Genomic DNA, 25219 nt, shown 5'->3' on the forward strand with positions numbered 1-25219 from the left:
ACATGCTGCATTATCTTCAAACAGGATAGTTGGAGCTATCTTATGATCAATCAGTCCACATGATGACAGAATATATTGGATCAGACTCCTCAGCCAAAAACACTCGTGACTAGCTTCATGAATCGCCAGTATTTCGGCATGATTAGAGGATGTTGCAGCAATCGTCTGTTTCGTAGACCTCCATGATATAGCTGTTCCACCATATGTGAATAAGTATCCTGTTTGAGATCTCCCTTTATGTGGATCAGACAAGTATCCGGCATCTGCATAGCCAACTAGTTGTGACTTGGATCCATAGGGATAAAACAATCCCATATCAACCGTCCCATGAAGATATCGAAAGATTTGTTTGATTCCACTCCAATGTCTTCTGGTTGGAGAGGAACTATACCTTGCTAGTAAATTCACCGCGAATGATATGTCAGGTCGCGTATTATTAGCAAGATACATTAGCGCTCCGATGGCACTAAGATATGGTACTTCAGGACCAAGGATATCTTCATTTTCTTCTTTAGGACGGAATTGATCCTTTTTCACATCCAAAGATCTTACGATCATTGGGGTACTCAAGGGATGTGACTTATCCATATAAAATCTCTTCAAGATCTTTTCTGTGTATGTTGTTTGATGAATAAAGATCCCATTTTTTGTATGCTCGATCTGCAGGTCGAGACAAAATTTAGTCTTTCCAAGATCTTTCATCTCAAACTCTTCTTTTAGAGTTTTTATAATTGTTGGAATCTTTTCAGGAGTCCCAATGATATTTAAATCATCAACGTACACAGCAATTATAATGAACCCAGATGTAGTTTTCTTTATGAAAACACACGGGAATATATCATCATTCTTGAAACCATTTTTGGCCAGATACTCAGTAAGATGATTATACCACATTCGTCCAGATTGCTTTAGACCATATAAAGATCTTTGCAATTTGACTGAGTATAACCCTTGCGAATATTCACTAGATGGTTTAGATATCTTTAGTCCTTCAGGGACTTTCATATAGATATTCCGATCTAATGAGCCGTACAAATAGGCTTTTACCACATCCATTAAATGCATATGCAGTTTATGATATGCAGATAAACTGACCAAATAACGCAATGTTATCGCATCCACTACAAGAGAATACGTTTCTTCATAATCTATACCAGGCCTTTGTGAAAAACCTTGTGCCACAAGTCGGTCTTTATAGCGCACACTTCATTTTTCTCATTTTGTTTTCTCACAAATACCCACTTATATCCAACAGGTTTTACATCTTCAGGTGTACGGACTACAGGTCCAAAGACTTCACACTTTGCAAGTGAGTCTAATTCAGCCTTCATGGCTTCTTCCCATTTTGGCCAATCCTTCCTTTGTCGACATTCTTCGACTGATCTTGGCTCAAGATCCTTACTTTCATGCATGATATCTAATGCCACATTATATGCAAATATTTCATTGACAATTGTCTTATTTCGGTCCCATTTCTCTCCTGTAAAGACACAATTTATCGAAATCTCGTCATTTTCACAATTTTCAGGTACCTGAACGTCTTCTGGCGTTATATCAGAATTTTGGACAACTGCAGGTGTCTCTCCTATGTCTTTTTCAACAGGAATATTATTTACCTCTTTTCTCTTTCGAGGATTTTTGTCTTTGGAACCGACAGGCCTGCCACGCTTCTGGCGTGTATTTACTTCCATGGCTATTTGTCCTACTGGGACATCAATTCGAATTGGGGCATTTTCCGCCCTGCCATGCTTCTGGCGTGAATTTGCTTCAGTGGCTACTTGTCCTACTGGGACATCAATTCGAATTGGGGCATTTTCCGCTGGTATATAAGATTTGGTTATCCTCTTTGTATCAGAAAATGCATCAGGCAATTCATTTGCTATTCTTTGCAAATGTATAATCTTTTGAACTTCCAGTTCACATTGCCCTGATCGAGGATCTAAATGCATCAATGATGATGCATTCCAGTTAAGCTCCTTTTCAGGAAGCTTATTCTCTTCCCCTAATGTTGGAAATTTTGATTCATCAAAATGACAATCTGCAAACCGGGCTTTAAACACATCACCAGTTTGTATCTCAAGATACCCCACTATAGAGGGAGAATCATATCCAACATATATCCCCAATTTTCTTTGGGGTCCCATTTTGGTGCAATTAGGTGGTGCAATGGGAACATATATCGCACACCCAAATATTCTTAAATGGGAAACATTTGGCTGCTGGCCAAAAACTAATTGCATAGGAGAGAATTGATGGTAACTCGTTGGCCTCAAACGAATAAGTGTTGCAGCATGTAAAATAGCATGCCCCAAACCGAGGTTGGGAGATTTGTTCTCATAAGCAAGGGTCTAGCAATTGATTGGAGGCGCTTAATAAATGATTCTGCTAACCCATTTTGTGTGTGAACATAAGCTACTGGATGTTCAACACTTATTCCATTAGCCATACAATAAGCATCAAAAGTTTGGGAAGTAAATTCACCAGCATTATCAAGACGAATTGCTTTGATTGGATTTTCTGGAAATTGTGCTTTTAATCGAATAATTTGAGCCAGTAATCTCGCAAACGCCAGGTTGCGAGAAGATAATAAGCACACATGTGACCATCTCGAAGATGCGTCTATTAGGACCATAAAATATCTAAAAGATCCACATGGTGGATGAATAGGTCCACATATATCACCTTGAATCCTTTCTAGGAATTCAGGAGACTCAAATCCAATCTTTACTGGTGATGGCCTTAAAATTAACTTCCCTTGAGAACATGCAGCACAACAAAATTCACTAGTTTTAAGAATCTTCTGGTCCTTTAGTGAATGTCCATGAGAGTTTTCAATAATTCTTCTTATCATGGTTGTTCCCGGATGACCCAAACGGCCATGCCAAGTTATGAATTCATTTGGGCTAGTAAACTTCTGGTTTACAGTGGCATGTGATTCAATTGCACTAATCTTAGTATAATACAACCCAGATGAAAGTGAGGGTAATTTTTCTAATATAACTTTCTTATTTGAATCATGAGTTGTGATATATAAATACTCATGATTTCCCTCATTCATAGTCTCAATATGATATCCATTTCGTCGAATATCTTTAAAACTCAACAAGTTTCTTCGAGACTTGGTAGATAATAGTGCATTATTTATTATAAATTTTGTTCCTCCAGGAAACAAAATTATAGCTCTTCCGGAGCCTTCTATCACATTGCCTGAGCCAATAATAGTATTAACACATTCTTCTTTTGGCACAAGATGGGTAAAATATATATCACTTTTGAGAATGGTGTGCGAACTTGCACTATCTGCAAGGCATACATCTTCATTACATATCCTTGCCATTTTCTTCAAAAACAAATAATAATAAAATGAGCAGTATGCACAGTTAAATTGAATATTTGATCAGAATCATTTTTCTAAGAAACACTGTACATAAAATATTGTTATATACTGAAATTTTATTTTAAAATTTGACACATTTAATAATTTCAAAATTCATAAACATTAATATTTCATTATTTATGTACATCACATTTGAAACTTAAATACATAGAAAATAAAACTTAACAATAAGTTCTTTACATTATTTATTTACATATATACTTCACAATCCCACGTATTAAACTATTCCATCATTGATCAAATGTCCAATATTTCCTTCAGGATCCTCAAAGAAATCAGATACATCATAATGAGTGGTGGAGTTCTCAGCATCATTTGAAACAAAATTTGTTTCCTTTTCTTTGTCGTTCTTTTTCAAAGATGCCTGGTAAAGATCGACTAGGTGCCTTGGGGTACGACAGGTACGTGACCAATGGCCCTTTCCACCACAGCGGAAACACTTCTCCTCGGTTGATTTATTCTGCCCGATATTCCTTTCTTTATCCCACTTCTGGTGAGATCCTCTCTTTTGAACATAATTCTTTTTCCTTCCATAATTTTTCTTATTATTAAAACCTTGCTATTTACCTCTTCTGGGGTAATTTGCCCCATTTGTAAAATAAAAGATATATATAAAATAAAGATGTATAAATAGAAGACTCTAGTATTAAAATAATTAGCTCAATAATAATTTATATATATATAATAAAATTATATGTTGTAATGTGTATATATATACAAAGATAGAAAGAAGTATTAAAAATAAAGAGAGAGAGAATTGCATATTTTTATTGTTACTATCTCAATATAATAAAGATGATTAATATTGCTATTAATATTATATACAAAGAGTAATAAAAAAGAGAATTTAGAATACTAATAAAATAAAAGAAGAGAAAGAATTGTAGTAGAAATATAAAGAGAAGAGTATTTGATTGCAACATAAAAGAAAAGTATTCGTAAGAAGTGAGAGAGAGATGATTTGTTTACTGCCTTTTACTGTCTATATATTTGCATCAATTCATGCCTATTTATAGGCGTACAAAAGTAGTGTTAATTAATTTCATTCAGTATTGAAAAGTGAATTCTTATCAGTAGTGAAAAGAGTGAACCGCCCATTAAATGGGCATCCACATAATCACGCTTATCTTAACAGAAACCACGAAAATAATAATAATAAGTAATAATAATAATAGCAATAGTAATGTTAATAATAATAATAATAATAAATAATTTAAATTTTACCTATTAAAATAAATTTTAATAAATAATTTAAACTAATAGAATAAATTATAATTAAATTAAATTTTAATAATTATAAAATTTTATTTAATTATTTTTGTTAAAAATAAATTTTTTAAAAACAAAATCTCAATATAATATAATAACTTATAAATAACTAATTATTTAATTTTTAAAAATTTAGGATGTTATAGCAGAAGTCTATGGAAATTCAAATTCAACAAGCAATTCAGCGACATATTCACTAACAACAGAGCACAAATTCAATTTCACAGACTCAGTTCACAATTCAACAAGTCCAAATTGTGCAATTTATGAAGAACATGTAAGAACTCCTCATAATTCTAGAAAAATTGCTACGCTCTCAAATAGAACAGCAACTTACCAGAAATTGCATATGCAAAATTCGAAGAACACCTGGATCTACATTTGACGCATTTGGAGGAAACAATTCTGGCCGAGGAATAAGTTGCCGTCCAGGGCGGCGGAGCAGCAGTGGAGGGGTTGAATCTCCCACCGCCAAAGCCACCATACTCGTTTACAAAGGCGGGCGTTGGCCGGGCGACAGTAAACAGCGCTGACGAAGCTGCAGTTCTACATAAAGGCAGTGGCGCCGAGGTCGGCGCCGTCGCAAAAGAGGAAGGAGAGGACACCGTGCATGATGGAGGCGGCTGGATCCAGAGCGGTGAGGACGGCGTCGTGAGTGGTTCCACGGGTGTGCTTCGCGGCGGCGTTGTCACGACGCGAGGAGCACCGAACGGTCATGTGGAGGCAGCGGTGAGTTTCGACGGCGATCTTTGCGGAGGTTGGTTTTGTCGTGCTTCTTCGATTGTTTCCAAGCCACCACTACTGACGGCGGCGGTCTTTCCCTAGGAGCGCGACGATGAGACTAGAATAGAGCAATGGGACACGGTGGTAGTGGAGGGTGCGCATGGGGCAATCAACGGACGGTGAAAATCGCGGCGGCCGACGTGCTCCATGGTCGGTGGGAGTCGTGGGAGACACAAGAAAGAAGGGGGTTTATGGGTAATGCACAAGGGGATTAAAGAAGGTGAAACGACGTCGTTTTAGTGCGTGGGGACTAATATGTCTTCTTTTCAAAAGTTACAGGCCACGTGTCATCCAGTAACGGGCAGGTCAGCACCATGTTTGCCACGTCAGAGTTTTTTGTCGGGTCCAACGGAGGGATAAATTTGTCTACATTTTGGAGGGGTCAAGGACATGAATGTATTTTTCGTTTCTTAAAGACGAAAATATCTGCAGAAAAAAGTAGGGACTTATTTGTCCTTTTTTCTAAAATTTATTATTATTTATTAATAAAACATTAATATGATAAAATTGAGTGATAATAGTAAAAGAAGAGATAACTCTCAACCAAAAAAAAAAAAAAAACTGCAGCAATATTTATCCTCTCCCAGGAAGAAAGGCGATATTAAATTATTTATGTTGAAGTGAAACCCCACCGCCAAACTCATTCCAACCGCAATGGGAAGACCATCTTCCACAATCGAAGTCCCTAATGAACGACGCCGATTCGACCATCGCCGCACCACTCCTGATTCCGACCACTCCGACGGTTACCGCCGCAGCCGCCGCCGCCGAAGCCCTAGCTATGACTCTTACGACCGCAACCGGGACCGCCGCCGTGATCGCCGCCGATCAACTTCACCTGAGCGTAGAAGCCCTAGGCCTACCGCCTACAACGACGGACTTCCTAACGGCGACGTCCTACCGAAGAAATTCGGCCGTCGTAGCGGCGGCTCGTACCTAGACCGTGACCGCCGCCCGGATTCTGATTCTGACGAGGAGCTGAAAGGATTGAGCTTCGAGGAGTACCGGAGGCTGAAGAGGCAGAAGATGCGAAAGTCGCTGAAGCATTGCATCTGGAACGTCACGCCGAGCCCTCCTAGGCGCGAGAACGAACAAGAATCGGAGGAAGAAAGAGCTGAAGAGATCACTGTGAAATTTGGTGTTGAAAAAGGCGATTCGAGCGACAAGGAGGTTAAACCTAGCGAAAAATCCAAATCTGAACCAAAATCGGAGAAATTTTCCGAGTCGGAAGCTGAATCAGATGACTCGCGTTCGAGGAAAAAGAGGAGGAGGGTTTCTGGTTTGAAACGCAGGAGAAGATCGAATAGCGATAGTGAATCCGAGGAAAATGAATCCGATTCAGAGGATAGTGAATCTGAATCAGACGATTCAATTTCAAGGAGGAAGAGAAAAAGAAGTTCAAAATCGAAGCATAGGAGAAGGAGAGAGTCTAATAATGATAGTGAATCAGAGGGAAGTGATGCTGAAGAAGAGGAGCGCAAAAGTAGGAGGGGTAAGAGGAAGAGTGGTAAGACCAGAGGGAACAGAAAGAAGAGAAGGTATAGTGATTCTGATGAGAGTGAAGAGAGCGAAAGCCATGATTCTGCTTCTGATTCTGACGACAGCGGAAGGAGAAAGAGGAAGCATTCTTCGCGGTCGAAGAGAAGCAGAAGAGAAAGAAGAAAACGAAGAAGTAGAAAATCTGAATCAGAAAAAGAGGTTTCTGAATCAGAAGAGGAAAAGGGTTTTGGTGATGCAAAAAACAAAGCAGTAGTTGAAGAGGTGATGAAAACAGAGGTGGATCCCGAGGCTTTGAAATTGAAGGAACTATTTGAATCTCAGAAGAAACCGGCTTTAGATAATGAACCCGCTGTAGGGCCAATGCCTTTGCCAAGGGCAGAGGGTCATATAAGTTATGGGGGAGCCCTTAGGCCCGGTGAAGGTGATGCAATTGCACAGTATGTTCAGCAAGGGAAGCGTATCCCACGAAGAGGTGAAGTGGGTCTTTCTGCAGAGGAGATTCAGAAGTTTGAGACCCTTGGTTATGTGATGAGTGGTAGCAGGCATCAGAGGATGAATGCCATTCGTATTAGGAAGGAAAACCAGGTTTATAGTGCCGAGGACAAGCGTGCTTTGGCTATGTTTAACTACGAGGAGAAGGCCAAGAGGGAGCACAAGGTTATGGCTGATCTGCAGCGGCTCGTGCAGCGCCACATTGGGCAGGATGTTGGCCCAACTCATGACCCTTTCGCTGCAAAAACCTCGGATGGTGCTGATGCTTGATTTCTTTCATGCATGGTCAGCTAGTTTTACTCTTTATCTTGTAGTTTGTTGCACTTTTAGACTATATTTTGATTGTGCTAGCTCCATGTTTTTTCACCATTTGTTGGTATGTGTAGACTTGGAGAATGAGGACAATGTTTATCCTTCTAGTGAATTTGTATGGAATTCCTTTATTGGTAGGTTATATATGTCACAATTGCAATTTTGCTTAGTATGTTACTACTACTATTGAAATGAGTTTCTTTTGATGCCTCTGATTGCTTGTTGGAGAGAATGGACTTTGTAGAGAGCGGTTACTGCATGTTAACTTTAAATTCTTCTTAGTTTTATATCGGCCTGTTTAATTTTTTTTTTTTGGTGAGTCATTTGGATTACACAATTCCAAGTTTTCCTCTGGTTTTTAACTGCTACTGCTGGTGTTATTTATGCATTTGGTTATGGTATAATAATGATATGCATTTTCTTGAACATTCTTCTCCATTGGACTCTTTAAACTCAGGACCAAAACAGTGGTATTGTTTAATAGGCATTTTCTTGACTAAATATATTGGGCAACTTAAGGTTTTCTCCTGAATTTTTAGATGTCATTAGTTCATCATAATAAACATCCGTTGTAGATTTAAATAGTTGTAAAATGTCTATTTTACCCTTATTAAAAGTCATGGTTTTTTCTTCCAAATCCCTATTCCACCCCCACCCAAATGGCTCCCTGATTTTTCCCTCATCATATTCTCCCCCTCCTCCTCCTCCCCCCCCCTCTCACCCAACAAAAAAAAATCATCTCTCCTCCTCCTCCTCCGGCATCGCAAGGATCTAGGAAGTAAGAGTTTGAGATAAAAGCTTTTCCTCTATATTGTCCCTTGTGGCATTCTTAATGCAAGCATTGTGACGGTATTGTTGCTGGGAGAACGGTCTAATAGGTAGTGGCTAGACTGGAGGTCATAAGCAGTGAGGATGTTGAAGGGCAGGAGGGGTTTGGCACCATGGAGAGTAGCACAGGGTTTGACAATTTCAGTGGTATGAAGGTGGTTGTGGCAGCAGTAGTGAAGTTTTTAGTTACATTCGGTTGTTAAATGCTATTTCTACATACTCTCTGTTGTTTTCGGTTGCTGTTGGTGGGGGCGACCAGCCGCCGGGGGTAGCGGTGTTGTGGAACAGCTGATCGGGTGGGTTTTTCTGCTGGTGCTAGTGGTGGGTTGGGAGGCAGTGGGTGTGATGGTGATGGGTGGTAAGGGGAAGGGTAGTGAGTATTTTGTACAAACGTAACTGAGAATATGAGAATTGTTTGCACATGCAGTAGGTTGATGTAACAATCAAAACTAAAGTGTGTATGTGCAAATATTAAAGTGCCACAAGAGAGGTCCCTATAGTCTAATAAATTATATAAACACATCCAGCAATGATACTTCTCCATTGATTTATTGATCAAACTGAATGAGCTCGCCATAATCTCAGTACAATGGCATAATACAGATGAACCTTCGAAATGTGTCTTGAAAGTTGAAACAAATAGTTAATATTACTTATTTCTGTTTATACTTTTTTCGAAATCTTAACGTGTCCTTAAATATATTTTGGTGACAGCTGCCAAAAGTTTATGTGCCGAAGTACAAGAATGAAGGAGAATTTTGGCTCTCAGTGTGCAACACAATTCTTTTTATTGGTATTGAGGCATGTAATAGCCATTGGGATGTTTTGGCTGAAAATGCTTCATCTGTCATATGCATCGACTATTCCGTTTCTGCGTCCCCTTCCTCTTTCGATTCTCACGTTCAGTGAATATTGCTAGAAATGGTTCTTGTTCCTTATGTTAAAATACTATCCCTCAGTGGTAAGTTAATGCCCAATAATCAATGTTGATTTTTATGGTCTTTTATTGTTATAGTTGCATGAACATATGTTATCATAATTATGCATCATCTAGTTAAGTTTAAGAGGTAATTGGGGGTGATTCTACATGTCCTGAAAATATCTTGCCAGGAATAGTTGCTGTATATGTGGCATATTTGTGTGGCATGATAGATATCATTCATGTTTTCAACAATTTAAATTACTCTATCGTATTATGCCACTTAATTAGTAAATAGTTTTAGCAAACTTTCTTGTTCGGCAGTTTTTTTCTTTCTTTTTTTGTTAGAAGCAAGATTACTGATAAGCATTACATTTTTACATGATTGTCATTGAATTGACTTGTGAAGTGTTGTAGTAGTACTCAGCAAATCTTGGTTGCCATCGGTTTTTGGCCTAGATTAGAAAACAGTAGTTGATTGACGACAAAGGTACCGAGAACTAACAATTAAAATTGCAGTCCCAAGGTCCCAGTTAGTTCTAGGCATTGATGCAGATGGAAAGTCAGCACATGGGAAGATTATGTTATCTCGCCTATAGTTTAATGATGTTGATAGGGAATTTATTTTTAACTTTTGAATGAGACTAGTGAAGGGAAGCCTTGGAGCAACGGTTGAATTGTCTGTGTGACCTTAATGTCACGGGTTCAAGCTGTGGAAACAGTCACTGATGTAAATATCAGATTAGATTGCGTACATTACACCCTTTGAGTGCGGCCTTTGTCCGGACCCTGTGTTGACGTGGGATGCTTGTGCATTGCTGCCTTTTGAATGAGACTAGTGGCTTTAATTGTTTGCACTAGACAACTAGTGCTCTTTAAATATGTTGTTTCATTGTATATCATAGATTTCTGGATAATTGACTTGGTTTGTCATTTAGGTGTCACCTCCTTGTAGTTGTTTTGGCTTCATCGATATTGTGGTTATCCTGACAATCTGTGAGTAGCTTTTGCAGTATACCATGAATGTAAAAATGAGTAAACTCCCAACTTGGTCCCGACAAACTTTGCGTTGGTAATCTCTTCTCCCACTATTGAAAAAAAAAACATATAATGTCTCCTATGTGTGTCTGTGATTTTGTAGGGGACAACTAATTTGTCACTCGGAATGTCAAATTTGTCATTTTAAATTCTGAAGGATCATCGGTCCCGTGGTTTCCGTAGTTAGAAATCTCAAGTGTACTAAAAAGTGGTGATTGACGAGATTGATCAACACACAAATTGCTATAAACCGAGTTGGGGATTTACTCGCAAAATATACGCAGTGTTTCCTTATGCTTAGGAAAGCAATTTCTCGCAGCTTCTGCTTTTAAACCGAGTTATTGTCCTTCAGCACTGCTTCGCCTTTTGTGTTCTTATGAATTTCATCTTCTTCTGCAGCGAATGAGCATAACATGTTTAACTAAGGTCACTACTCTCTTTCCATACCATCAGTTGCAACAGCAAAGCTGCATCCGGGTACTACCAGAATACCAGTGTATCATCAAATTCATGATTTTGCTGAGTTTCGAGTTGTTGGACCTTGGTGAGTGGCATGTCTGTTGTTTTCTTTGAAATTGGCAGGATTGAGAAATGCTTGTAATGGGTATGGAAAAATTTTGATGAGTAATTATTACCTACCCTTGATTGTCAGATGTTACATTGAAAAGAATGACATGACTAATTAACTTTGTAATGAAAACATGGTATAAGAAAACTTGTGAAAATGTTAAAGTAGCATTTGAGAGTGAGATTTGTTAACCAAAGTATTTCAACCTAATAAGATGGTAGCTTATATTGCCAAACCAAATTGATTCTTTGTTGTAGATGCTTGCACATTACTACATTAGTTACTGTTTGGAAACAATACATAACAGAAGGATTATTGCCATGATTTTTTTTTTTTTTTGGTATTTATTACCATGAATTGTGATTTCTAAAACCTTTGAAAATATAAGGAGTGCATATTGTCATTCTTAAATTGATAATATTACTCCTGATTTAGAGATGTTATTTTGCAAGATAAAGTACATCTACAAAAAATCACCAAATAAAAAAGGAAGTACATCTACAAAGAGATTTTATTAAATTGAGATTTGGGAGTAATACTATTCACTTCTAAAATACAATATTGCTAAAATCTAAAAGTTTTAAGTAAAAGTTAAGTTTTATTTGTGGTTCCGGGGATTGCAAGGATATTCTAGAGTCGTAAACTAAATAAGATACAAAAGCAATGGCTAAATCTAGCATCTAATTTCTCAAATAGTATTGATCATTTGATTATTTAATATCACTTCCAATGACTTATAAATATTTTATATAGAATTATATATAATAATATAAAATTTAATTTTAATATATTATCAATATAAAGTAATTTTATATATATATTCAATTAAATAACTTCATATCAGTAAAAATAATTATTTTATTACATAAATAATTATTTAAAAAAATAAATATAATTAAATATATCGTATAAAATGTTTTAATCTATCAGTCCATTAAAATTAAATTCAATAACATAACGTAAAGTAGACAGTGAAACTTTGTTGGCATTAATCTAAACTTGAGACATGAAATAGGTGAATCGCTCAAGTTGAAATAAGTTATGTATTCTTGAGCCGATTTCGTAAGAAACTTAAATACTTGAAAGATGAAAATATTTTAGTCTTCTAGAGCCGATTTCGTACACAATATAAACTCCCAAGTGAGATAGAGACAATAGAATTCTTAAAGGCCTTCCACATGGCAAAAGGGCATTGGAAGCATTTTAACTTTTATTTATCGGAGTCTCGCTTTTTATATTTATATGAATAGTTAGAAATTTATTTATGATGAAATCATATAAAACAGATGAGAAGATATATTCCCAATTATTACCTTTCATGTAAGACTTTTGATATTTTAAGTATTAAATTAGTTATTTGTATATAATATATATTAAAATATAAAATATATATTAAAAATATGGTAATTTACATAAATAAAATTATTGAAGGAAAACGTTATGCAAATATAATATTGACAAATTCTAGACGCAAATGCAACAAATGCAATTGTATGTAATCCGCTACATTCTGTAGTGGAATCCAGATACACGTAATCCGCTATATCCTTTGGTTGAGAGCATACATAACATAAACTGCTAGATCCTGTAGCAGTTTATGACCAATTTTGTGAAAACATAATCCGCTACACCTTGTAGCGGATTATGAGAAGAGTAGCTTATTATATAAACTTGTGTAATAGTAACAATCAATGTAGCAAAACGAACGAATTGGTACAAAATGTAATCGTCATTTGTAATAAATCGTACGACCAATATAATTTTACATACTCAAAATTTTCATGATTTCTATATTTTAATTTTTTAAATTTTCTCTTTTATGTTTCAGTATTTTTTATTACCAACAATGATATGTTTTTCACTTGTATATGATTTTTTATCTATTCAAATTAAAAAAAATAACTTGACATATTTAAATTTATAAGTATTCAATTGTACTCCATTATATTTTTTTTTTCACTTTTTTTTTACGTTTCTTTTATACTTTGTTAATTAATTAAAAAATATATAAATTTTAGATATATTAATCTTAGGATATATTAATAGGTCTCGTACGAGCTACTACTAGTAGAATAGAGTTAATCCTAATGGTTGTTGATGACAACATCGAAAATAATCTTGGATTTATTTTTGTTTTTGTTTCTTTATTTTTCTGTTTTTTTATTAATTATTTTTTCTCTTTGTTGCTCCACTTAGTTGTGTTGAGCTCATTTCTTTAAAAAAAAATTTACTTTATGCCTATTCATGTGTAAATGTTGCAGCATTAAAAATCCTGCTAAATGTCATCACCCCTACTTATTACAGAGATAAGATATTCTTTGGTTCTTTAAAAAAAAAATCAAACTTAATAAATAAAATTATTACATATTTTTAAAGTTAATATAGACTAATAGCCTTATATATTAATTAATATCTACATTTTAAAAACTATTATAATATTTTAAATTTTAAATTTAAAAACACCTAATCTTTATTGTAATATTTTTAAATTTTAAAAGTTATTTTATTAAACGCATTTATTGTTATTTGTGTTTATTAAAAATTATTTTTAATTTAATTTATCAAATACATATGCCTACAACTTTTAAAAAACTAGTTTTTAAAAGTTAGCTTTTACAATAATGTATTTTTGCAAATGACCATTACATTTTGTATCAATTCGTTTATTTTGCTACATTGGTTGTTACTATTACACAGGTTTATATAATAAGCCACCATCCTCATAATCCGCTACAGTGTGTAGCAGATTATGTTTTCACAAAATTTGGTCATAAATCGCTACAGGATGTAACGGTTTATGTTATGCATGTTCTCAACGTAATTCGCGAGAGAGTATAGCAGATTACGTGCATCTGGGTTTCGCTACAGGATTCCTGTAGCGGATTACATACAATTGCATTTATTGTATTTGCGTTTGGAGTTTGTCAATGTTGTATTTGCGTAATGTTTCCTTCAATCATTTTATTTATGTAAATTGTCCTTAAAAATATATAAAATAATAAATATATTTATACACAGGTATAGTAGATTGAGTTTTTGTATATACATTATTTTTTTTATGAATTTTTTTCTCATCCTAATAACCAACTAATTAATTATTAGTCATTCTTTGCAAAGCTAGATGAAGTATATTCCATTATGCTGGAAATTGATTCTAAAAGATAAAATAAAAAATGGCAGCATCAGAGCCTTGAGAAAAACCTTAAATATATGCCACTGACTAATTTATTATCATGATGCTTAGCTTGTTTGGTGATCAAGCTTCTAATCAATATTTTAAGAAGATAAACAGAAAAAGTCGTTTTCTTTGAGGTAGTTAATATCTAAGGATGATCATAGATATTAAATAAACTGCCAAAAGGCAAAATTTGTAAGTATTTGAAGTTCTCTGTCTCTTTCTTTGGTGTTACCATTTGCTTCATTTTATTTATATCTTTTTGTTTCTTCTATTGACCTTTATATTCTTTCTTCTTAGATTACTTTTTATTCCATTTTCTTCTATTGTCTTTAATTCATCATTGTAAAATTATTGGTGTGTCAAAAATTATCATACTAAATTCTTGCAATGCCGATTCATTTACAACTTGAACTTTCTTATTTTTTTTTCTAAGTCTAACTTTTATTTTTTATAATTCATATAAAGTAAAACATATTTTGTGTAGAGTTTTTCAATAGAAAATTAAATATGCTTTTATCATTCAAGAAATTCTCAAGGGAAAAAAAAAGTCTCATATTTATATCTTTGCAAGAAAAAGTTGCACAAAAGTGTGAAATTTGGTAGATACATAAATTGCAGGTAAATATATTTACATTAACATCGTTTAATCTAAAATATAAAAAAATAAAACTTTAATTTTTGCTAATAACTCTTGCATTAATACCTCAGCTTAGTGTTTATATATATATATATATATATTTGTTTCTCTTTTACTTCTTCTTCTTCTTGGTTTTTTCTTTTTTTTTTTTCTCTGTTTTCTTCTTCTTTTCTCTTTCAACACGTTTCTTTTTTCAATTTTGTTTTAAAAAAAAATTGTTTTGGTTTCATAAAATTTATGTATTAATTTAAGGTCATATTTTTTTATTATTTGACAATACTTATTAAATTTAAAACTAAAAACAAAAAATTAAAATGGGATCAGATTACAATTATTAATAAAAAGTTTAATTTTAATTTTAACTATATTGTTAAAGTGTTGTCAAAATTTTATAATTACTATAATTCCAGAATTAATAGCCATCTTAGCATTTACTATGTACATACTATAAAGGAAAACCCACCAAAAATGCACTCAAATAATTTTGTCACTGATGAAAATATATTCAAATTTTGTTATCGATAAAAATACGACAAAAATGTCCAACATTAAATATGTATTTTCAAAAAATATTTTAGAAATTGAATTTTGATGCGGTTTTTTGCAACTATGATTAAAAAATATTTTTATCCTAAAAATTTAGTAATTTTTCGTTAAGTATATATATTTTTTTTGTGATTTTTTGTCAAAAACCAATAATATTTTTAAAAAATCACAAAAAATCACAAAATTTTAAGAATAATAATATCTCATTTTTCTAATCATGCCTGCAAAAAATCGCATCAAAATTCAATCTCTAAAGTATTTTTTGAGAAATACATATTTAATATTGGATATTTTTGTCGCGTTTTTTAAATTATTTGAGGGCATTTTTGTCGATAACAAAATTTGAATGCATTTTTGTCAGCGATAAAATTATTCAACTGTATTTTTAGTAGCTTATCCTACTATAAAACTCTAGAATGAACCTACACTAAAGTGAATCCTTGACAAATATTTTTTGTTCCTAAAATTTGTCAAAAATTTTAAAAATATTTTTAAATTTTATTTTATTTTAAATTTGTCTCTAAAATTTTCATTTTATATCAAATATACTCATGATAACCAAATTTTTAAAAATTTAAAACTAATCCAGCAATCATTTTATAAAAATAAATACAAGAAAATCAGATAATTTCATAAATATATATTTTAAATTATATTATTTAAAATATAATTAAAAAAAATATTTGTTTCTTATTTTTATTGATTACTCTACGCATAGTCAATGAAAATAATTTTAATGGATGAAAAAAGTTCTCATTTTATTTTATTTTTATTAAATAAAAATTCAATCATGCAATAAAATTATATTTACTTATAATATTTATTTATATATTATTTATTTATGGATCAATCAACTTATTTTATTAACAAATAAAATGATTTTATTTCATAACTCATATATTGAATTATATTTTAAATAATATAATTAAAAATATTTAAAGTTATAAATATATTTTAAAATTAATTATTTTCTTTTTCTCTAATTTCAAGGATATAAATTATATTCTCTCTTTAATTTTAAACACATTAATTACACATAATTTCATTTTAATTTTTGTAGTCTAATTCTAACTACTTATTTAAATCTAATATCTATAATTAAATCCTTTCATTTTTCATATAAAAATATCTTTTTTATTATATATATATATATATACCTCGACTCACCGAGTGACCACCACCAACCAAAATGTATCCCAATGCAACAACACCAAAATGACCAACATCAAACCTGTAATATAATTGTATACCCATTCAAAGTTTTTTTTTTCTTTTTTTTTAGTGAGCAAAAGGAGACTTTTTTTTTTTAATTAGGAGTGAAACTTGAATCCGCGATCTTTAAGTGGGTACGAAGAAATTATGCCATTTAAACTATAATTCGAAAGGATTTTTACTGTCACATAAATTTCAATATATATTTAATTAGATATGAAAAATAATAACACCTAAGACTTAGCTTGAAAATGATAATCAGAGTTGATGTAAGAGAACTCTTAACAAATAACATAAAGGCCTAATTTGTATGTATCTGCATGTCTTCTTTTTGTTTTTTTAGTAAAAATAATATACCATCAATAAAATAAAACTTCTGTATTTCTACAGGTTTATTTCAACCCTAATTAATAAAACTATATGAAAAATGGAATTGGTCAAGTTCTAAAACGGTCAAACCTAAGTCATTTTTTGAGTAGTAGAATCATTCATGGTTGAATTCAAGTAAAATGGAGACAAGTTATTTCATAAAAGCCTTCCACTTGGCACAATAATAGGGGGGAAGCTATGCCAAATGACCAAATTCATTTGAATAAATGCATAATAAAATTATATATATATATATATATATATATATACATGCATGCTTATTAATGGAGAGTGATGTTGGGTTTAATTTTTTTTTTTTTAAATGTGTAAAGTGTAATTTTGTTTTATATGTGTGTCATGGTAAACAATATAATCACAACTTGAATATATGAAAGTAATTAACATGATGGGATATTGAAGTGTAAATTAAAAGTCTTTACACTATATATATTGTGTTTTTTTTTTTTTTTTGGAACCATGTATGTTATCATTATAGGTTAGTTTAGAAACTACTTTTAAAATATTTTGATATTATAATTTTAAATATGTTAATCGATTTTGGTAATTTCTATTAAAGTACAAACGATTTTATAATTTAAATTATGTTATGATATTATTTTATGTTTTTTATTAGTTTATTATTAACTAGGTTGATTATATGCAAAAAGTTATATTTTTAAAAAAATAAATGTTCACTGTAGTAATTTCAAAAGCACAAATAAAATGAGCAATAGTCACTGTTATTAATAATGAAGTACACTTCTTTTTTAAGCATTTGCATTAAATACATTCAATATAACATGATTATATCAAAATGTTTATAATAAAACATATTTCTTAGCTAGTAAAATCAATCTACAATTCTTAAATTTTTTGTATAAAGTGTTTATAACTGAATCTCTAGAAACAAATATTTGTAAAGAACTTGTCAGCGAAAATAAAATATTCTAATGTCATCGTATGTGTTATATATATTTGTTGAATTAATCAGTTAATATTTAAAATATTTTGTTCTCATCTATCGACAGATGTTTTTTAATTATTTTACAAATTCAATGTTTTATATCTTTAATTTTAGTCTTCTACATCTCATGAGATAAAAACCTACAAATTTAGGAATTATATCATGATATTGTATTAAAGTGTAATACCTCTTAATTAATTTGCCATCAATAATGCCAAGAAAAATTAAACATGGTAACATATAATTATTTAATTATTATTTATGACAATTCATTTTTGCTTTTAATTAAGAATATATGAAATACATGAAAGCTAAGTTGTGGGGAACTGCTGATTTCTGATATTAATTAATGGAGGGGTTATGCACTTATGCCTTCATTTATTTCTTACTTACATCACGCTGATGATTATACTTTTTGGTGATTGAGGCTTGAGATCAAATAAAAAATACAGATTAAAAAAATAGTATATATGATATAATAGTACTAGAGTTAATTTGGGTTGGTCTAGTTAGCTCACTAGTCTACTTAAGTAAGTGTCAAGGGTTTAAATCTCGTCTTATAGACGCAGCAAGTCAGCAACTCATTAACCACGTAGAATTTGATATTTTTATCAAATTTATAATTAGTTCTTTATATTTTTTTCTTACATTATTTTTAATTTTATAATTAGATATTTTTTAGTAAAAAAAAATTAGACTTAATTGATTATTTTTTTGTAAATCAAAGATATTCATAATTAAAAATCTAATTAGATCTTTAACTGTATATATTTTTGGAGAAATATTCTATTAATTTTAACGAATTTGACATAAAAAGACTTAATTATAAAATTAAAAATAGCAAAAATATTTGATAACAAAAAAAAATTAACCAAAAATAATCAGAATTTATCTTATTTAATATTTATTAATTATTATAATAAAATTAATAAATATTAAATAAGACAAATTCTAATTTTTTTTTGTCAATCTAATATTATTATAAAAATAATATAAAAATTAAAAAATATATAAAGATTTAATTAAAAATTTAATAAAATTATAAAAATTAACCGGATAATTAAATCTATTTTTAATTTATATCTAAGGGATGTTTGATTAAATAAAATTAAATAAATAAACAGCTTAAAGGCAAAATTTGTCAGTATGTGAAGGACTATGTCTCTTTTATTCTTTTTTCATTGGCAAATTTATTTGTAGTAGACTTTCCAACTATATGCAATTGCTTTCATTTCTTAAATAATGTTTGTTTCTTCCTTTGACTTTCATTTTGATTGCTATACTTTAACAATTTCAATTTTTCGCTGAGACTATATTTTCACAAAAACAGGAAAATCAATTGTTATTAGGAAAAGGAGAGAGAGAAAGAATAGTATAAGTTTTGTATTATGTTATCTAATTTAATCCATCATGATAGATTATCGGTTAAATAATTGGTAAAAAAATAATTATTTTTGCTGATATGATAATACTTAAATAAATGATTTTATATATACAAATTAAAAATTTAATTTACATTCACATTGTCATATGTAATTAAATTAAATATAACTATATTTAGTTATATTTTGAATTTTCCAAAACCAATAGACATGTTTAGAAAGTGGTTATTTTTTAGATAAAATACCCTTTTGTTTTTAATTAGTTACACAAGGTTAAAACTTTTCTTTCATTATTACTTCAAATGCCACTATTCTCAAATAATATATTAAAAAAAATTCAAAAATTGAAATTAATATTTAAATTGATCTTAAAATTTGTCTCAAAATTTAAATAGATCTTTAAAATTTTAATTATCTTAATTTAAATCTTGAATTTTTATCTCGTAATTTATGTTAGTCTCTCAAATATTCCTGTTAATACTATGTTGACGTGACATGCTAATATTCCTAAGAAATTGTTCATAAGAAATTCCTGTCAATATTTATATAATGAATTTAAATATTATAGTTTGACCGAGTGATTAAGACTTAAGAACTGCATAATTAATTATACATATATGTAAGAAAAATTAAAAATAAAAAGGAGGCTGCCCCAAATAAACAATAATTGGTGGCAGTGGTGTTAGTTAGTTAATATCGATGTCATCATAAAATTAATGCAAACAGCTTAAAGGCCAAATTTGTCTTATCTGCAGGTCATTGTAACATTTATTTATTTATTTATTTATTTTAAAAACAAATAATTGGTTTGCGTCTATTTTCAAGTAACAATGCTTGTATGATTATTTTCTTCTTATTATGAATAGGTCACATCATTCCCCTTTATGTTATTAGTTATTACATTAATATTACTAATTTTTCTTTGTTTCTTTTTGGGAATATATAGGCTTTTTTTTTTTTAACTTTAACCTTTCTCCTTTGTTTTTATTCAGGCAACATTTATTCCAAGAAAGTCAAAGCAAATGAAATGAACCCAAATGTAAAGAAATTTGTTCAATTTTCATGAATATATATCATTTCTTTCCGTAGTGTTAAATGGGTTTAAATAATTTAGTCCATTTTTTGCACAAGGAAAATACAGGATTATTATATGTATAAATTAAAGATTGCAATTGAAATGAGGTATATATTCATTTTAATAATTTATTTTTTTTAATGTATTTATGAAGAGCGACAACAATAATTCACAATGAAACGATTCTTAAGTTGGGCCAGAAATGTCACAATCTTATGACGAAAATCCCATAAATAGTTTGTACAATAAGGATACCATACGATAACATAAATTATTGATCAATCAAAGGTTGATGACGACATAACAAAAAGTTTTTGAAGAAAATAATATTTAATTAATTTTTTAATTAGGTTGGACTTGGCATGTTGTTCATGGTGGGTGGTGGGAAGCATTGAAGGAATCGTTTTTCTTGAACTACATCATCAAAGACGAACACAAAATATTAGTTACCATTTTGTGTAATATATGGTTAATTAGATGAGAATGCAATACCTTGTTGATGGGCTTGAAAGAGACTTATTTTATTTCTATCTATTATTAATAAGATAATATTATAAATTTTACTGGTTTGGTTTAATTTAAGAGTTTAATTTTGATACACTGACAATGTAAAACGTTTTATATAGTCATGTAATCACAATCGTTATATTGAATAATCGTGATCAATATATAAGGTAGTTATTTTTACTAAAGTAATGTTATATGATTAGATGTACGTATAAAACGATTTTCACTCAAAATTATATTCTTGATTTAAAGAGACTTATATTAGATTTTTCAGTAATTTCTTTTTTACAAAAATACTTCATGTATATTTAATTTCAAACACTTATACTCAAATATGAAGAATATTCTCTATTCTTTTAATGTATATTAGTGTAAATATATACTCATTTTCTATATTTTAATAATAAATAGTCAATGTCGGCTGCTATTTAGGTATACATGTAACATTTATTATTTTTTTTATTATTCCTAAATTTTAAATCTAAGACATTCTGTTAAAATGTTAAAATTCTAATCCTACAATGGTTATCAAATATCTTTTAACTTGGGTGTTTTGTTACCACTATTCTAATAACATTAATTGAAACTTTTTAAAATAATAAATTTTGAGTGAAGAAATAATATAAAAAAGGTTTAATTACTCTGTTAGTCTTATAGTTTTATGAAATTTTCAATTAGGTCTCTATACTTTTTTTTCTTTTTAATTGGGTCTTTGCACTAAATTTTTTTTTAATTAAGTCCCTGTTAGTAGTAATTGACTTAATTTTATAGGGACCCAACTAAAAAAAAGAATTGGTATAAGGACCTAAATAAAAGGAAAAAAAAAGTGTAGGGACCCAATTAAAAAAAAATTAGTGCAATGACTCAATTAAAAGGAAAAAAAGTATAGAGACCTAATTGAAAATTTCGCGAAACTATAGGGACCAATAGAGTAATTAAACCTATAAAAAATTACTAATTCATTGAGAACCATTAGATGTTTCTGCCATAAAAAAGTAAAAAAAAAAAAAATATCGAGTACTTTTAGAATATTGATTTACAAAATCCTTATAAGGATATAGTTGGTAAAATTTTTCACAAATAAATTTAGTGAGTAAAATTATCTCCGGCGGCCAAACATACTCTCATGGAAGATTTGTTTGGTAATGTGAAAAGAATCCAAGGTTCAATTATATAAGCCAAAATGATAGAGAGTATTGCCAAGATTTTATTTATATCTTCAGTAAATATTTGTTTTTTACTTCATTCTTTTCTCTTAACCATACATATTAATATCGAACTATAAAGTCCATAAAAGTACCAACAAATTTAGTATAGATAATCACAATTACCGATCAATTGTAATTAAATGGTTCAAAATTGAGATATCAACTTTAGCTTGTAATGCATTCTAGTTTGTAGCACATAGATTTTGGCTATTCAGTTGTTTCATTTGGTGTTTTTATTGATAAATCATGAGAATCCATTTTGTCTCTCATTCATGCCTTGTGGATAGTGGCAAGTAACTAAAAACTATGGGCAGGACATGAAACATAAAATTACAAAATCAATAAATCATGGATCATAGATTACACATGAGATTGATCACATGGTATAACAAGTAACTTGATCTCTTAATCAAAGATTAGTCCGCTTAATCAAGTGTCAGGAGTTTGAATCCTGCCTTATGCATGTAATAACCCATTGACTAGCGGTAAACCTTTAAATGGAGTTTCGATCCACGACGGATTAGTCTTTAGTTTGTCGGGTTAGGAGATACCGTACGAAAGTAAAAAAAAAAAAATATCAATTTTAGTTACTAATATTTGGAAAGTCTTAATTTTGTTTTTAATATTTGAAACGTTTTATTTTTATTCTAAACTTATTTTGTCTTACTTTAATTTTTTTTTGGTCAAAATTAAAATTTTTTATTCTAAAAATATTTTTTCTTCCATTATGATTTTCTTCTAATTAACAGCAAAATATTAATTGTAGTGATCATGATGATGGTTCTAGTAATTTGGGAGTGAACGTAGGAAAAAAAAAATAGAAAGAAAATAGTATACTATTTTTGAAAGAAAAAGTTTTAACTTTAATCAAATGATGAAAATAAAGATAAAAATAAATCATTTAAACGTTAGGAACTAAAATAAAACTTAACTAAAATATTATGGAATAAATTAAATAATACTTTATTGCACATAACTTCAATTAGGACTGGAAAAAAAAAATCAACCACATATAATTAGTTTGTATCATATAGAAAGCTTGAATGAACTTAAGCTTAAGTTATGTATGTTGAGGCATGGAACATGATGTTCTCAAATAAGATCACATTAACTAACACAAATCTATGTGCAATTTTTGCCCCATTGCCCAAGTCAGAAAAACTAGTTTCACCAATTACAAAGTCTTGAGACTCCGCCAAATGTTTGGATATGAAAACCAATATCTTAAGAAGAAAACAAATACATGAAAACTAATCTAATCACTGTGACTTGGTCAGCACCAAAACCATAAAATAAACTTAATTTAATTGATCACTCACTAATCACTATTCCAATCCCCACATATAAAAAGCTTTAGCCAGCTCATTTTGCAAATCATAGCAACCAAGCTTTTAGTACCTTCCAACATTCTATAATCTTTCAACTTTCAATTCCCTCAAAAACTTTCAAATAAACACAACTTTAGAGGCTACAAGTTACAACCAAAAAAGAAAAAGTTTTAGTACTTTTTTAATGGCAAGGAAGAGAAAGAGCATTGAAGTAGTGGAAGAGGGGAACATAATTGAGGGAAGTTTGGGATGGGAGGAGATGGTGAAGCAAGCTGCAGTGCTTGGTGGAGCGAGGAGGGCGAGGAAGCGCTACGTTGGCGTCCGGCAGAGGCCGTCTGGAAGATGGGTGGCCGAGATTAAAGACACAATTCAGAAGATAAGAGTCTGGCTCGGAACCTTCGACACTGCAGAAGAAGCTGCCAGAGCTTATGACGAGGCGGCGTGCCTTCTTCGTGGCGCCAACACAAGAACAAACTTCTGGCCTTGTTCTCAATCCTCCACAAGCCCTGCTCTGTCTTCAAAGATCACAAATCTGCTCCTTCAAAGGCTTAAGGAAAGGAACAACACTTGTTCTGCTTCGAATTCTGTTCTTATCAATCAAGAAATTCAACAAGTGGAGGCATGCGGAGGGACTAATTCACCAGAATTCTCAATTGATCAATTCAATGACCTCCTCAATGAGGAAGATTACGGCGCAAGCAACACCGAATTCGTCGACAACGCTGCACGGATTGATTACATCACAAGCAGCTTTGAGTCTTGCTTGGCCGACAACAACAACAGCACGGATTACAAGCCGGCGAGCGACGACGACAGCGAAGGAGAAAGCTCGGATTTCGGCCTCCAAAGCTATGCAGATTTCGCGTTTCTTGACAACATCTCTGCGCCGCCGAGCAGCTATTACTCGCCGTTCGAGATGGCGCAGGAGATGGATGAAGCAGTGGAAGCAGAGAACTACGGCATACCTGAGTGCTTGAAGAGAATGAAGTATGAGAGAAAGTTCTCAGCTTCACTCTATGCCTTCAATGGAATACCTGAATGCTTGAAGTTGAAACTTGAATCAGGGAACATAAAGGGTAGAACCGGAATTTCCATGGCTGACCAATTGACAAGCCTTCAAATGGCTTGTAACAAAAACAAACAAGAGAAGAAGATTGATGATGACAAAGAAGAAGAAAATATTGATCAACCAATGCCAATTGACATGAATTCCTCTTCTTCTTCTTCGTCGTCGTCGTCAAGTATTGTTGATGCAGAACTCTTGTTTTGGAGCTCACTAGATCTTTCACCTATTTACACAAAATCTTTCCCCTATTTGAATTGTTAACTTGCTGGAAAAGGAAAATGGATCAATGAGTTTGTAATAGTCATAATTTAATTTTAAGTAACTTATACTTTGGTTTTCCATATATCTATTTCACTAATGGCAATCTTGATGGAGTTACAGTGGGTGCTTTACTCAACTAAGATTTTAATTTTGCTCACTTTTATGTGTTGTAACATCAGATTTTGTATTAACATATAAATTGTATTTTCAATTCATTAAAATAGTTAAATCGATATTTTATTTTTATTTATTACTCATTACATAATATTGCATCATAAAATACTTTTGAACTATGTGTGATAAATAGTTTACTTTTATTTATTTATTTTTAATTTTAATACTTGAATTATGCAGAAATAAAATAAATTAATTATATATAT

The 25219-nt window shown here is 31.2% G+C and overlaps 2 protein-coding genes across 6 annotated transcripts; both read left to right on the forward strand.

Annotated features, from left to right (window-relative positions):
• The first annotated feature begins 5964 nt into the window (after nucleotides 1–5964).
• Nucleotides 5965–11346, forward strand: LOC112782398 (uncharacterized). 5 transcript variants are annotated; one of them, XR_003192972.3, is made up of 4 exons: nucleotides 5965–7726; nucleotides 7828–7887; nucleotides 9296–9542; nucleotides 10938–11346. XR_003192972.3 is itself a non-coding variant. In XM_025824756.3 (2 exons), the coding sequence occupies exon 1, from the start codon at nucleotides 6104–6106 to the stop codon at nucleotides 7709–7711; it is 1608 nt and encodes a 535-aa protein (XP_025680541.1). In that variant the 5' UTR covers nucleotides 5965–6103; the 3' UTR covers nucleotides 7712–7726; nucleotides 10938–11346. The 5 variants fall into 5 exon arrangements, 2 of the variants coding, with proteins under 2 accessions (XP_025680541.1, XP_072085391.1); XR_003192974.3 differs by lacking the exon at nucleotides 9296–9542; XR_003192970.3 differs by lacking the exon at nucleotides 7828–7887 and having other exon boundaries at nucleotides 10938–11189.
• A 12040-nt stretch (nucleotides 11347–23386) lies between these two features.
• Nucleotides 23387–24952, forward strand: LOC112786712 (ethylene-responsive transcription factor ERN1-like). The gene has a single exon (XM_025830083.3). The coding sequence runs from the start codon at nucleotides 23697–23699 to the stop codon at nucleotides 24837–24839; it is 1143 nt and encodes a 380-aa protein (XP_025685868.1). The 5' UTR covers nucleotides 23387–23696; the 3' UTR covers nucleotides 24840–24952.
• The last annotated feature ends 267 nt before the right edge of the window (nucleotides 24953–25219 follow it).

This window comes from Arachis hypogaea, chromosome 20 (genome assembly GCF_003086295.3).
Source record: "Arachis hypogaea cultivar Tifrunner chromosome 20, arahy.Tifrunner.gnm2.J5K5, whole genome shotgun sequence".
Lineage (NCBI taxonomy): Eukaryota > Viridiplantae > Streptophyta > Magnoliopsida > Fabales > Fabaceae > Arachis > Arachis hypogaea.

Coding starts and splice junctions, on each gene's coding strand:
- LOC112782398 (XM_025824756.3), top strand. CDS start 6,104: ATGGGAAGACCATCTTCCACAATCGAAGTCCCTAATGAACGACGCCGA.
- LOC112786712 (XM_025830083.3), top strand. CDS start 23,697: ATGGCAAGGAAGAGAAAGAGCATTGAAGTAGTGGAAGAGGGGAACATA.